Below are 15,000 nucleotides of genomic sequence, written 5' to 3'. Positions count from 1 at the left end.
GAACGGAAGAGAAACTGAGCCTCGTTTCTGCAGATGTCTACGGGAAGAACACAATTGGATGTACGTGTGTTCGTCCCTTGATGTCCGTGTTTGTGTATGTACGTATATGTCTGCCTTTATGTCTGTCTTTTGTCTGTCTATCTGTCTGTCCATTTTGTCTGTCTACGTGTCTCTGTCCATTGTCTGTCTATGTGTCTGTCCATTTATCTGTCAATGTGCCTATCCATTTTTGTCTGTCTATGTGTCTGTCCATTGTGTGTCTATGTGTATGTCCATTTATCTGTCTATCTGCCTATCCATTTTTGTCTGTCTATGTGTCTGCCCATTCGTCTGTCTATGTGTCTGTCCATGTCTATCCATTTTGTCCATCTATGTGTCTATCCATGTCTATCTATTTTTGTCTGTCTGTGTCTCCATTTGTCTGTCTATGTGTCTGTCCATTTCTCTGTCTATGTGTCTGTCCGTGTCTATCCATTTTTGTCTGTCTATGTGTCTGTCCATGTCTATCCATTTTGTCCATCTATGTGTCTATCCATGTCTATCTATTTTTGTCTGTCTGTGTCTCCATTTGTCTGTCTATGTGTCTGTCCATTTCTCTGTCTATGTGTCTGTCCGTGTCTATCCATTTTTGTCTGTCTATGTGTCTGTCCATGTCTATCCATTTCTGTCTGTCTGTGTCTCCATTTGTCTGTCTATGTGTCTGTCTATGTGTCTGTCTATGTGTCGTCTGTCCATTTATCTGTCTATGTGCCTATCCATTTTTCTCTGTCTATGTGTCTGTCCATGTCTATCCATTTTTCTCTGTCTATGTGTCTGTCCATGTCTATCCATATTTGTCTGTCTGTCTCCATTAGTCTGTCTATGTGTCTATCCATTTTGGCTGTGCATGTGTCTGTCCATTTGTCTGTCTATGTGTCTGTCCATTTGTCTGTCTATGTGTCTGTCCACATCTGTCTGTGTCTATCCATTTTTGTCTGTCTATGTGTCTGTCCATGTCCATCTGTGTCTATCCATTTTGTCTGTCTGTGTCTGTCCATTTTGCCTGTGTGTGTCTACCCCTTTTTTGTCTGTCAATGTCTCTGTCCATTTGTCTGTCTCTGTCTGTCCATGTGTGTGTCTACTAGTGTCCGTCACGTGTTTGTATGCATCGATGGCGCTCACGTTGCAAGCAGTGCCTCGTGAATGGCAACACCTTCCTTCGACACTGTGCCATACCGACAGTGGCAGTGCAGCATAACTTACTACGGCAGATCCTTCGTCTACACAAGACGTCACTATTGCCAATGAAGTTGAACTTAGCACAACGACAGACACCCAGACAGACAGACAGACAGATGAACAAACAGACAGACAGACAGACAAACAGACGGACAGATGGACAGACAGACAGACTGAGACAGACGGACAGACAGACAGACAGACACATAGACAGATAAACAGACAGACAGACAGACAGATGGATAGATAGACAGACAGACAGATGGACAGGCAGACAAACAGACAGACAAACAAACAGACAGACAAACAGATGGACAGACAGACAGACAAACAAACAGACAGGCAGACAAACAAACAGACAGACAAACAGACAGACAGACAGACACACAAACAGACAGACAGACACACAGACAAACAAACACACACACATGTCTCTTCACTCACTTTGTTTTCAACCGTCTCAGATCTCTGTTACTTGACAGCAGACACGAAGCGACGGCAGGTATCGGCGCATCTCTCGCTGCTCTCACCGTCTTCCTCACGATCACACACAACCTCGAGTCGACGTCTCTCGCGTCTCTCAGCGTCAACTCCAAATGCTTCATGCCGTCCTCACACTCGGCCTTTCTCTGCGCCACCAAACTATCATAATGCTGACAAGCGGTGATGTCATCATCCCGTTTGATATCACCAATCGAGTCAACCTCCATGGCAACCAAACAATCCACATGCTCACTATCACACGGATAGACATCAGATTCTATGAGTTGCTTTGCTTGCCATTTGAAAAGCCGAAGCGTCGACCAGAGGTCAAGCACTGGCTTTAGCTTGCTCAAGTTTTTGATATCAACCTGAGCCGAAGCAACACTCACATTCATCACATTCGGCTGCATGACATTTACGACCCCGACTCTTCGACTTGATGCTTTCCCTGATGCTCTAGCATGTGCTGCTCTCTCTTCATCTCTCACAGACTTAACGTGTTGCCTTTCTGGTAACTCGTGATTCGCAATAAGAGGAGATCTCGTTCTCGGTTTTGTCGTCTTCCGTTTTCCTTCGCCTTGTCCTCGTTTACCTTGAGCCACTTTCGTCTGTCCCTTTGTCGTCTTTCGCGGCGTACGAGCCTTTGCTGCTTTGGATGGTGGAGGCATTTGTGGGAGAGAGGAAGGTGATGGGATGGTGGTAGAGGGAATGGGTGAGAGAGGCTCCATAGTGGCGACTTTCTTTTTGCGGACTGTCTTGGGAACAAGTCCTAAGACCTGCATGTGACTGTTGCAGTAGCTAGAAAGGAAACGTTGGAATTCATTTATTCAGGAATTTCTCTATTCCGTTGGGGTGCCTGTGTCTATGTATGTTGTCTGTCTATCTGTCTGTCTATATGTCCATCTGTATGTCTGTCTGTTGTCTGTCTGTCTGCTGTTTGCCTGTGGATCATAACGTGTGTATGTATGTCCATCGGTTACCTGTCTGCATGTTTGTCTATATGTCATGCGTGTATGTGTATGCCCGTCTGTTGTCTGTCTGTGTGTCTATGGGTCATAACGTGTGTATGTATGTATGTCCATCTGGTGTCTGTCTATCTGTCTGTCTGTCGTAATGTGTGTATGTGTGTATGTCCGTCTGTTGTCTGTCTGTGTGTCTATGGGTCATAATGTGTGTATGTATGTATGTCCATCTGTTGTCTGTCTATCTGTCTGTCTGTATGTCATAATGTGTGTATGTCCATCTGTTGTCTGTCTCTCTGTCTGTCTATGAGTCATAATGGGTGTATGTATGTATGTATGTATGTCCATCTGTTGTCTGTCTATCTGTCTGTCTGTATGTCATGTGTGTATGAATGTATGTCCATCTGTTGTCTGTCTACCTGTCTGTCTATATGTCATGTGTGTGTGTGTGTGTGTGTGTGTGTGTGTGTGTGTGTGTGTGTGTGTGTGTGTGTGTGTGTATGTCCGCCTGCTGTCTGTCTGTGTGTCTATGGGTCATAATGTGTGTATGAATGTATGTCCATCTGCTGACTGTCTATTTGTCTGTCTGTCTGTCATAATGTGTGTATGTCCATCTGTTGTCTGTCTCTCTGTTTGTTTATGAGTCATAATGGGTATTTGTATGTATGTATGTATGTCCATCTGTTGTATGTCTATCTGTCTGTCTGTATGTCATAATTTGTGTATGTATGTATGTCCATTTGTTGTCTGTCTATCTGTCTGTCTATATGTGTACATATGTATGCCCATCTGTTCATATGTCTGTCTTTCTGTGTCTGTCCATCCATCTGTCCATCTGTCAGTCTGTCCATTGTCAGTCAATTGACTGCCTCACATCACAACAAAACAAAAAACCAAACACTCAACATACATTCGATCCTCATTGTCGGGGATCGGATTCGTGCATCGCTGATTATTATATCGTGCCACATACTGGCACTGCTTGAACCGAGCGCCCGGATCCTCAAGCACATGCCGAATGCAAAATGCATATCCATTGAGTCTCCGCTGCTTGCACAGCTTGCCCGAGTAGCTACACAGTGGCTTGCCATCGACAGCTGAGTAGTGCACGTTCTTGCCTTCATACATGCCTTTAGTGCTGTGGTCTGATGTGATGTTACCCGGATGGTCGGCATGGTCGATTAAACCGTCCACCATGAGGGGATCTGAAATACATTTTGTGATAAAAAATGTTGATATTAATGAAATAGACAAGTTGTAGGTAGGTAAACAAGTGAGATGCATGTGATTAGCAAAAATGTAAATTATCCGTTAGGTAGGCCTGATCTTGTTCGTAATTGAGTCGACTTTGTTGATCAGAGCGACATGAGAGCAAGTTTTATATACAAAATATTTATAGAAATATTTCAATTTCAGGTACTTGACTTGTTGTTTTGTGGCAAAAAAAGTTAGAAAAGAAAGAAGAAGGAATAATGAAAGATATCAATGTTGGTAATACATTTATCATATTAATTAATGGTGGCAGGGATGGTGTTGGGTAACGACTTTTTAGTGGAGCTGTGATGCTGCCATTCAACTGCAGAAAGAAAATGGTAACATGTTGGCACACAGACAGACTGACAGACAGACAGACAGACAGACAGACAGACAGACAGACACACACACACACACACACACACACACACACACACACACACACAGTGAGACACAGACAGACAGACAGACAGACAGAGTTTGGTTCTGTAGAGTTGTAGTTTGGTAGAGATTTTGTGCGATTGGGACGTAGAGTTGCTTAGTTGTGTTGAATGAAGATTTCAATGTTGAAAATATATGTATAGGACAGACAGACAGACAGACAGACAGACAGACAGACAGACAGACAGACAGACAGACACACACACACACACACACACACACGCACAGTGAGACACAGACAGACAGACAGACAGACAGACAAACAGACAGACAGACACACAAACAGACAGACAGACAGACAAACAGACAGACAGACACAGACAGACAAACGGGGACACACACACACACACACACACACACACACACACACACACACACACACACACCACACACACACACACACACACACACACACACACACACACACACACACACACACACACACACACACACACACACACATGCATGTATGCACACACATGCATACACCAACCCCACATCCTAATCCCTATTCCCAACCCCCATCTCCATCCCCAATCCCATCTTTCCCATCCACCTCCATTCACAACGTTCCCTCACGCAGAAACCCACGTCTACTCGTCAGTCATCATCCCATCGACCAGCCACCCTCTCGCTCTCTCACCTCGTCTCCTCGCCGGACGAAACTAGGGCGCGATACACTTCGTATCCGATTGGGGCCCCTTCCCACATCACACTATCAACCAACTTTACGCACAACAAAGACAACAGTAACAACGACTAGACCGAAGAGAACGCGTTTAGCGACGAACAAGCTCGTCTTTTCATTCTCATTTCTGTCACCAAGTTGCGTCATGGACTCAATCCACTCACCATCGATTAGCGAATCGTGTCCGAGTAAGTCGCTCTGCGTCTGACCGCCGGCCATGGCCGTCTCTCGTCTTTCACGTCGCGCTCTTCTCCCGGGGCGGATGTTACGCCCGTGACAATTTTGGCACATGCTCAACGACGGGAACGTAAATGATTTCATAGCTGTGGGTTTATATGAGGTCGGTACGCGCTGCGAACTCGCGGAAACAAGACACCGCGTTTTTTGGTTGCTACGTTTGTTTGCCTTGATGTGTTGCGATTTCGTGCAATTTGCCTCTTCCGGTTGGCCGTCGGGAAGCGCGCTCTCCGTCTGTAATGCGTGCCCGGTCTCGTTGTCGCCGCACAACAACACCACACCGCCGAGGCGGTCACACGACTCGGGAGGCATTTATCCGCCATGTTCGATAGTCATCATGCGTCCGTGGAGTCATGTGATTGGCTAAGAGCATGGGCGTGTTTCGTCACCTCAAGCACCTATTGGACAACTGGTAATGTAATTAATCGCATTAGGTAGTTGAGAGAATTCGAGGCTAATCGGTAGTGATAGAACGGCGTGAAAACTAACTCAACAAAGTAAACTCGCGTTTATACATATTGAGAAACCAAATATAAACGGTTCTGTAGTTATACGTAAACAGGAAACTCGTTTTTGAACGATTTCGTTGCACGTCTGTTACTTCCCGCCTACTACTGACGTCACGTATCAATTACGTTTTCATTCATAACGTTTGGCAGACGTCCCAGACGCATATTAGACGCCAGACATTCATGCACTGACTCGTACATGCAGTCGGAACTCGTCCTATCCGTAGACGACGTGCGCCAACAGGCAGCGGACGGCATGACGCGACAATCGGGCTCGAACTCGAACTCTCCGCGAAAGGACAAAGACAACGAGAAACGCAAGCATCGCCGCAAGCGCGGACGACGCCACAAGTGGAAACCGTACGACAAGATGAGCTGGGAAGAGAAAGCAGAGCTCGAGGAGAGAGACAGAAAAAGAGCGGAAAGAAAACAGGCCGAGCTGTGGCGGCAGGGCAAACCGACGGCGCCGTGCAACACGAACGAGTTCCTGATGGAAGACCACGGGAGAGTCGGAACGCCCGCCGCGTTGAGCAGCGGGAGAATGAGAGCGGAACGAGTCGTCTCTCTCGATTCGTCCTTTTCGCAGAGCGATGATAATGACGTCATTTGTGACGTCATGTATGAGTCGACGTCAGACGACGAGGTGGAGTTTAGAAAGGCGGGAGAGAGGGAGTTTGATGAGATGTATGAACAGGCGCACACGGAAAAGCTGCAGGGGATGTCTCGGGAGGCTCTCATCAGTGAGTGTTTGCTGCTGGAAAGGAGGCTCAATGAGGCCAATGAGGCCAACGAAGCGATGAAGAAACCTGGTGTGTTGACTAGATCCTACTCGTGTAGCGATGTTGGACATGAGACGTTCATGCAAGAGCCGTTGGTGATAGAAGTCGAGAGATTGAGAAGAGAGAATAGGGAGCTGAAGAAGACGGCACAGATGACAATGAAAAACGAATTCCCAAGCTGAGAAGGTAGCCACTTCATGATATAATTTAGTTTGCTAGCGCGCGTTAAGGGTTTTTAGGGTTGCTATTGAAGTAGTTAGATGATAGTTTAGGTTTTCTTTTGGAATGCATAGATTATAGATACGAATCCATAGTAGCCTTATTCTATCGGTTGTTGGCTTCTTGACAGAGGTGGTGGTTGATGTCTCTGTCTCTAATGAGATGGGAGTTGTTGGAGCATGTCGAGCTCTCTCTGATCGGCCAAGGTGAATGAATGTCTTCGCTGTGTTTGAGTCCACCCGTGCCAAGCGAGACTTGAGAGTTGATTATGTGCAATCAGCGGTGCTGTGTGGATCAATGCTACAGCCGTGTGACCATAGGCTATGTATGTGAAATGTATTTTATGAATTGTGTTATGTGATCTATGAATAGACAAATAAAGGAATCTATCGTGTGTGATATGCTGTCTGCGTGTGTATTGTTTGTTTGTTGCGTGTGTAACCTGATGGAACTATTAGACACTCGTGAAGATCAGTCTGCTGCAGGTTTTGTTTACATAGTAACACACCACGTCGTAATTTGATGTCCTTATACCTTGTTTCAGGATGCTAACAGATGTTGGGTATATGCAGCATTGCCTGTTTTCCCACAAGTTCAATTGTATAACAGTGGACTCTCAAGGAGATGTTGTAGTGTTTGACTGTAGTGGTAGTTTTGGCAGTGAACAGATCACTGGAACTCTGGACCACCTCAAAATCCGTAGTATTAGTGTAGGATTAGTAGGGTGTTTAGGATCATGAGTTCCAAAGGGGCGAATGGGAAGGAAGGGAATTAGGGCTAGAAAGAAGAAAGTCTATAACATGTTTAGATATTATAGATAAAACTATAAATTTTAGGTGCACACGCATTCAAGTGAGTAATTCAGGTGAATACTTTCTTATGATAGCAAACTTAGGATTTAAGGCTACAAACACACAGACCGATTACTATGCTTTCACGTTAAGTACAAAAAAGGTATGTTAGACTCAACCGTAGCTTGCTTAGCGCACGCTAAATTATACGGGTATAGGATCCTGCACGTGAGAGGTCAGAGGTTAGTAAATGAGTAGAAGTGGAGGTGAGTAGACTGTAGATGACGTGCTAACGAAGCGAGTATTGACGTTTAACGTGATGTTGTTGCTATGCAGTGCTCGTAGAAGATGTCGGATGATTGGGAAAAGTATGTTGTTCCTCATCTTGTTGAGCTAGTCAAAATATTGCAGCCATCGTGTTTTTTGGATCACTTGCGAGCAGACGGCTTACTTAGTCGAGAGGAATGCGCTACACTAACGAAGTCATATCAGACTGAGGAATCACGTTCAAGAGCGTTACTAGAAGATTTCTTACCGCGGAAAGGACCCGACGCGTTGACCAGATTTTGTAGCATTTTGCGAAAAGTTGGACAAGAACATGCTGCTGAACTAATTCAAGGTAAACGGTCAGTTGAGCAGGCAGCAAGCAGCCACGGATCCGTGAAAAGAAAGCGGAGTCTTTCAAATAATGCCAAACGATTCAGAGACGCTTCAAAGGTGGTGAAGTCGACATTCTGTTTTAGACAGGAGGACGAAGACATCCTCAAGGACCGCGAGGATACATTGCGTGCTATGTGTCGTACATTTTTTGGCGTGGAAGAAGGCGAGGTGGAATTTATCTACCAGAATGAGTCTTCTCAATGCTACAGCGACACTAGCTCAAAACTTGCTACGTTGATTCTTCACAGCGTTCAACCAGACCTAGTTCAGAGCTATCGAGATAGAATGATTGAGTGTGTTGTCGCATTTCTTGAGGATGGTGGTCGTAAGAAAGTAAATCGGGAACAGATTGAGCTCCTAAGCGTTATGCCTGGATCTTCAGTTATTGTTTTCCGTTTTAGCTTTGAGATTTACTTTCAATTTCTTTGTGCTTTGGGTAGTCCAAAATACACAATGCTGGGTGCCTTGCTAAGAAAATTATTTTCAAACCTAGAGTCAGCTGAATTTATAATTGGTGCTCTTCCACCTATTGACTTGTTCATAGGTGACAGACAGAAAGTTTCTAGACAGGAATCTTCTGAGTCTGTTACGCACGTCTCATCTGTTCTATCAAGGTTTTCATCAGAGAAAGCTACGATTTTGCACCAACTACAAAACTGTCTCCAGTCTGCGATCAACGTTTTGATATCTGATCGAGTTGTTAGTGAGGAAGATGTAGCAGATGTTATTAGCATCTTACAAGAACTAGATGATCCCGAAATAGCAACAGAAGCTCTTTACGATGTCGTCCTCGAGAAGGCCGAAAGCGACCCCAGCATTGTGGTGGCATTTAGAGAGTCTATTGGCAAAGTGACCCCGACTATTTGCGGCTCATCTCCACGTTTAACCTGGCAACAGCTGAAACGAAAACGAGAGGCCGTTGTGCAAACATTAGACACGAGTGCTGTTGATGCATGTGTTGAGAAGGGTGTCATCACACGTCAACAGTATCAGGGTCTGACAAAGCTCAAGCAGATGGGAAAGCCTTCCCATGTTGTTGCTGACAGATTTTTCCATGTATTGGAGAAGTTGTCTGAGGATGACCAAGGCTCACAGTTGGCAGAATTTGAGAAGATTCTTTCGGACAAGCAGCCAAACTTACTGAAGACATTGCTAGAAGCCGGTGAGTGTTCGTACACAATATATGTATTTGTATACACACACACACACACACACACACACACACACACACACACACACACACACACACACACACACACACACACACACACACACACACACTTGCCGTTTTGTACATACATGCATGCACCGATAGTGCAGGCTACAGCAGTTTGTCATGTATTATAGATTCGTTAATTTTGTTTCCTAGATCAAAATCATCATACGAATGATAGTATTGAGACGATTGGCATTGGTAGCGACTTGGGATCTCAGACAGCAGCAAGTTATATTTCGGATAAATCTGCTGCAATTTCAACGGCAAACACTAGAGACGGTAAGTGATGAGACTTTCCTGTTTGTGTACACACTATATGGCATTATTTAATCTCATGTATTGTATATATGTATGTTCAGAAGCATCGTCTTCTAATGAGCCGATACCTTCAGATTGTAGTCGGCAGTCTCACTTCAGTAATGCAGTAGAAAATGTTACGCATTTAGGAAGACGTCTTGAATCTGACAGTGAGCGACAATTGAGAATGAAGCAGCAATTCTACGAAATGATGATCGGAGATAGTCGTCCTAATTCTACAAACGATGACAGTCTTTTCACAGTTGAGCTGGAAAAGCTCTCTTCAGAAAAGGTAGTAGATATCTATCGTAAATGTGGCGGTAAGGGGTTTGCTGTCCATCTCAAGTCCTATTTAGTGGATTTGTTAAAGCGAAGAGAAAACTTTCAATCAGTTGTAGATGTGTTTGTTTCCGTCCTGGCAAGGCAAACAAGGGCGGACGAAACTGCTGCGCTTCCTCGTTTGCTCTTGGAGATAACGCTCAAAGATATTTTTATTGCTTTGTTAGAGGTAATGCCTGATGCAGTTCACAGTCGCCTCGTGTCTCTCTATTCGAGTCTGTATTGCGCTGTTCCGTTCGCTTACGTTCTTCAACTTTCTGTAGACGATACTCGAACAGTCACAAACTTTCAATCTCTTGAAGATGTTCTCGCAGTCCCAAGTCATCCACTCGTCGTATCATGTGGTACAGCAAACGCTGTACGGAAAGGAAAATCAACATTGACGGGAAAGTTGGTAGGACAACTAGAGACTACGTCGTTAGGTTTTGATTCGTTTGATGTGTGCTCTGACGAAGGTGATGGCGGTTTATGTCATTCCCCTTCTATTGATCTTTTACTTGAGGTCAAATCTAACGTTCGTTACGGTCTCAACTTTGCCGATGTCCACGGGTTTACGTATGAAAAAAGTTTTTGTCATGCTTTGTCAACTCTTTGCTCGGTTGCAGCTCTAGTACTTGTTCACGTGACTGCTAATGACTTTGGTCCTGGAGGTTCTCTTGGTGACAGTTTGCGATCGTTTTTACTAGATAGTTGTAATCTTCACTGCAGCAACGCAGAAATTGCCATTTTTGTTCGTGATGTTCCCAGTAGTGCAGAAATGTCCCATACCATTCCACAATCGTCATCAATTAATCAATCGTTAGGAGAGATTTTTCCTAATAGAATAGCACAAGTTGTGTTCGTCGAAGATCTTGCCAAATGTCGCACTCAGGGGCAGCGACAGATGACTGTTATACGTATTAAAGATGAGATGGCACCGATATTTGACAAACTCAAACAACGATTACCTTGCTCCGAAGTTATTCAAAGGTGTTTTGTGTCTTGTTGTACTGGACAAGGTCAGGCTTACAAGAAGGAGTCTGGTAGGCAATTAGACGGATATTCGGCTTTGGGAAGAAAAGTGTTTGAGGCTCTTGAAGCAAGTAATCCGAAGAAAACCGACCTTGCTAATCTTCTTTTTCCTCTAACAGCAATTTACGCCTCTATGGCTAAAAATCGTCACCAGGAGAAAGAACTTCAGGAAAGCGAAGTTACAGGTGATATTCACGTAGAATTAGCAAAACTAGAACAAGAGATGAGAGAGTTGGAGACTCGCCGGCAAACGATTGAGATATCTCATCCGGTCAGACTATTCATTGGTCTTGTGTCATTCAAAAATCGCCATCATTTGGCAGAATTTCAACATTACTTGGAGGTGTGGAAAGGCCGATATATCGATCCTCTCTTTAAGGAGAGACGAGAGCTTAGTCAGCAAATGGAACCATTGGAATCAATCAGATCCACAGGTCAACAGAACAGTAAAGAAGGAACTCAACACAAAAAAGATGATATCAAACGCAAGCTAAAGGAAGTTTCGTTTTGCATTGATCAGTTTGATATATCGATAGACTCCTTCTGGAACGAATTGATGGAACTTTGTGCTTTGCTAGAAGATGATAAGATAGTGAATGATCATTTGAAGAAACTCCATCTAGACCCCCGGGTAATTAAGCAAGTTTACACGCAATGTGTATTGGAAGGTTATCCTATGCAATTACTTCGAGGAAATCAATTACAGATGACTGCAAGCAAGTTTATACGAGATATAATGAGACAACTAGGAGTCGAGTTGAAGAACAGAAACAATTTGGTTGTCGTATCAGTTATAGGCGCGCAGAGTTCTGCCAAATCTACATTGCTCAATTACTTGTTTGGTTGTGGGTTTGCTACAAGGGCGGGAAGATGCACGAAAGGTTTGTATGCTTCATTCGTACGCATATCGGACGGAAGATATCTTTTAGTTCTTGATTCGGAAGGGCTTTTGTCTTTGGAAGGAGGTGGTCACGTGTTTGACGGTCAAATTACGGTGATGGCTATGGCTTGTTCACATGCCGTTATGGTGAATCATAAGGGAGAAATTTCTTCTCATATTAAAGAACTATTAGAAGTTTGTTTGCACGCAATGGATTACCTGAACGTGACCGATATCCGAACAGAAATGATGTTCGTTTTGCGAGACCAAATAGATCGTACCACTAAAGCACAAAGCGAATCGCTAACAAAGATGAGGGAGATGCTTAGAGAAGCGATGGGAAATGCACAGAAAAGCCTTGATGATCTCGTGTCTTTGAGACAAGACGCTATATTTCTTCTTCCGAGTGCATTTTCTGAAGGAAAACGGGAAGGACGGCCTGTGGAACCCTCTGTCGTCTTTTCCCAAGAGGCGTTTGCAATGCGCAAGAAGATACTGCCGTCCACGCTTGGCGATCGTTCAACAACACAGCCGCTTGACAGCAGTGACCCTCTAATAGATTGGTATAGACACGCTTGTATAGTGTGGGATACACTTACTAAGTACGGTTACACATTGTTACATTACAAAACTCTTAATGAATTGCGTCTTCACAAAGAGATAAATGAAATGGTGACATCTCTTGTCAAACAAGCTGAAATCAAGTTCCATAAGCAGGGGAGAGCTGTTCTTGAGAATTACACAGAACGATTGCACACGGCCAGGGACGGAAAAGCAGTTGAAATGTGTGACTCACAATGTCTTTTTGAGCTAGGTAGTTTGAAAGAATTAATGGAAAATGAGTTAAAACACGACTTTGAAAACTGCACTCAAGCCAAGAAATACAATGAAGACTTAAAGGAAAAATTTCGTTGCAAGTTAACAACTCCAATTTCATCTGTATATAAATTTCACAAATACTCGTGGCTGAAACAGCTACAGTTGGCTAACGACAGGTTGCACACAGTGGCGTTTGACCAACGATTTTATGAACATCTTGAAGAAAAGTTGAAGCGTACTGAATATCAATCTAGTTTGTCTGCGTCCGATGCAAAAAAGTTTTTTGATGAATCGTGGATCCAATATAAGGCGAACTACACAAAGCATCTTGAAGAAATTAGAAAGCAGAAGGGGGACATCGAACAAGAAATTGCAACAACTTTCAGAAGCGTTTTGACTAGACATCGCCATGATAATGAAATACTGACGGTCGTGGCTACGAGTTCCTGTTCTGTTGAATCGTTGAAATCAACACACTTTAGCGACAGTAGCGACGACGAGTGGTTTGATAAATATCTCGAAATAACGTCTGGTGTGGTTGATACAGCTGCAGAGAAAGTATACACAACAGAAATCGGCGACAGTCCCCGTGACAGCATGCTTGGTAAGTATCTCATAATACCAGCTCAGAAACTATGGCACCGATTAAGAAACAAATCGGTCGAAGTTCCTCCAAAATCGCATAATCATTCTATTAGTCGAGAAGACATCACGACTACCGTGGTGTCTCAGATGAAAGAAGAAGTGAAGCATCTGCAAAATAGGGTTGAAAGAAAGATCGAATCAGCTGAAAATGGACAATGCGACTCAGATATTGTTACAAATATCGTCTTTCTGGCTAGCGATTTTGTTACGGAGATGCAACCTTTTTTGAGGTCGTTTAGATGTAGCGAGAGACTGAAACTGCAACGAGCTCCATTTACTAACGATCTTATAGTTTACTTGCAACAAGTAGCGTGTAGGGCAGTCTGCTCTGCTGAGGAGAAACGAATGTCTGAAGAGAAAAGGAAGCTCGAAAAGAAGAGGATAAGGAAACGACAATGGTTTCTTACTATCGTCAGTAAGGAAGCTAGCGATTTAGAACGCGCAACAACGTTTGCTGACGTGTACAGCGAACAACTCAACGTCTGGGTAGACAGCAAAGTGCAAGAATTCGCGTCATATGTACGTGACCAAGTTCAGCAAGAAATGAAGGATCCCATGGAGGCAGCAGAACGTGCGTATCATAGCTCTTTTATTCTAGAGAACTATGAAGAGGTTTTGGAGTATTGCATCGATGTAAACGCATATCTGAAAAAACTATTCATGGAAACGTTTGAAAGCTGTAAACAGAAAACAATAGCCAACAGAATGGGCACACTTGAAAACAGTGTTACACAAATGTACCGCGTGATAATGGACGTCGCAAAACGTTGGTGGGAAGTGCCTCAACCTTCTTGTCATATTCATGACTTTAAGGCTTATCTGGCAAAGTGTGCTGACGACTCATCTGAGAGTGCTAGTTTTCGAAACTTGCTACTGGCTGCATTGGAAAGATTTCCACAAATGACTGACTTTCCTATTACAAAAGTTGAAATTTTTTGTAAACGGTTTGAGGGTCGTATGGGTGAGCTGCTAACCAAAATACAATCTAATTATTTGCAAGAAACCTTGCAATCTAGCATGATCGACGAGCGGGAAGAAGTTTGGAAAGAAATAAAAGGATGTCAAGCCAAGTGTCCACTTTGTGGTTCAAAATGTTCACTCGTGTACGAGCACAAAGATCATAAATGTACTCATCATATTTTCCCCGCTTTTCATGGAACGCGGGTACGCGATTTGGATCACCCAGTGTTCGACAGGTGTCTTAGCACAGACGCTGCAAACAAAATGTGGGGTAGAGGCGACGATCCCTTTTTGCCAAACCTTGCAGCGTTTCTTGATCATTACGAGGATTGTCGACCATGGAAGAAGTCAATTGTTCCTGACCCAACATTGCCACCTCTATCAGTAAAACAGATTGGAGCTTGGGTTACTTGTAGAAAACCTCTTTTGAAATATTGGAATTTGGTGGACAAAACTCCAGACGAATGGTTGATTCACCAAAGCAAGAAACCGTTAGAAGAAGATGACTGTGATAAGGCAACAGCAAGACTGGAAAAGTACCGAGACATTTAGGTGGCAAAGTATTAGAAACATATAGGACATTCACATGATT

At 43.8% G+C, this 15,000-nt stretch overlaps 4 protein-coding genes across 5 annotated transcripts in view; 3 read left to right on the top strand and 1 right to left on the bottom strand.

The window, feature by feature from the left end:
* LOC134194961 (INO80 complex subunit D-like) overlaps positions 1–5,504 on the bottom strand; it is a 6,964-nt gene extending 1,460 nt beyond the window's left edge. The window contains exons 1-5 of one of the 2 annotated variants that reach the window (XM_062663949.1): positions 5,211–5,504; positions 3,574–3,868; positions 1,663–2,499; positions 1,162–1,274; positions 1–37 (exon numbers count right to left, since the gene is read on the bottom strand). The exon at positions 1–37 is cut by the window's left edge and continues 1,460 nt beyond it. In XM_062663949.1, coding sequence (XP_062519933.1) covers positions 1–37; positions 1,162–1,274; positions 1,663–2,499; positions 3,574–3,868; positions 5,211–5,367 — 1,439 coding nt within the window. In that variant the 5' untranslated portion in view covers positions 5,368–5,504. The remainder of the gene's footprint in view (positions 38–1,161; positions 1,275–1,662; positions 2,500–3,573; positions 3,869–5,210) is intronic. The other variant, XM_062663950.1, reaches the window with a different exon arrangement.
* Positions 5,505–5,948: 444 nt separating this feature from the next.
* Positions 5,949–7,179, top strand: LOC134194742 (protein HEXIM1-like). Its single transcript, XM_062663694.1, has 2 exons — positions 5,949–6,757; positions 6,921–7,179. The coding sequence occupies exon 1, from the start codon at positions 5,992–5,994 to the stop codon at positions 6,751–6,753; it is 762 nt and encodes a 253-aa protein (XP_062519678.1). The 5' UTR covers positions 5,949–5,991; the 3' UTR covers positions 6,754–6,757; positions 6,921–7,179.
* A 647-nt stretch (positions 7,180–7,826) lies between these two features.
* Positions 7,827–11,127, top strand: LOC134194655 (uncharacterized). The gene is made up of 5 exons (XM_062663597.1): positions 7,827–7,847; positions 7,918–9,403; positions 9,611–9,736; positions 9,817–11,062; positions 11,109–11,127. Exons 2-5 carry the CDS (start codon positions 7,930–7,932, stop codon positions 11,125–11,127), a joined length of 2,865 nt encoding a protein of 954 aa, XP_062519581.1. The 5' UTR covers positions 7,827–7,847; positions 7,918–7,929.
* Positions 11,128–11,215: 88 nt separating this feature from the next.
* LOC134195032 (interferon-induced very large GTPase 1-like) overlaps positions 11,216–15,000 on the top strand; it is a 4,049-nt gene continuing 264 nt past the window's right edge. Inside the window, exon 1 of the mRNA XM_062664031.1 lies at positions 11,216–15,000. This exon is cut by the window's right edge and continues 264 nt beyond it. Coding sequence (XP_062520015.1) covers positions 11,238–14,960 — 3,723 coding nt within the window. The 5' untranslated portion in view covers positions 11,216–11,237 and the 3' untranslated portion in view covers positions 14,961–15,000.

This window comes from Corticium candelabrum, chromosome 19 (assembly GCF_963422355.1).
Source record: "Corticium candelabrum chromosome 19, ooCorCand1.1, whole genome shotgun sequence".
NCBI lineage: Eukaryota > Metazoa > Porifera > Homoscleromorpha > Homosclerophorida > Plakinidae > Corticium > Corticium candelabrum.
Note: the sequence above shows the minus strand (reverse complement) of the source record. Positions and strands in the feature narration are given on the sequence as shown.

Coding starts and splice junctions, on each gene's coding strand:
- LOC134194742 (XM_062663694.1), top strand. CDS start 5,992: ATGCAGTCGGAACTCGTCCTATCCGTAGACGACGTGCGCCAACAGGCA.
- LOC134194655 (XM_062663597.1), top strand. CDS start 7,930: ATGTCGGATGATTGGGAAAAGTATGTTGTTCCTCATCTTGTTGAGCTA. Junction 9,404..9,610: donor GAAGACATTGCTAGAAGCCG/GTGAGTGTTCGT, acceptor TTTGTTTCCTAG/ATCAAAATCATCATACGAAT. Junction 9,737..9,816: donor AACGGCAAACACTAGAGACG/GTAAGTGATGAG, acceptor ATGTATGTTCAG/AAGCATCGTCTTCTAATGAG.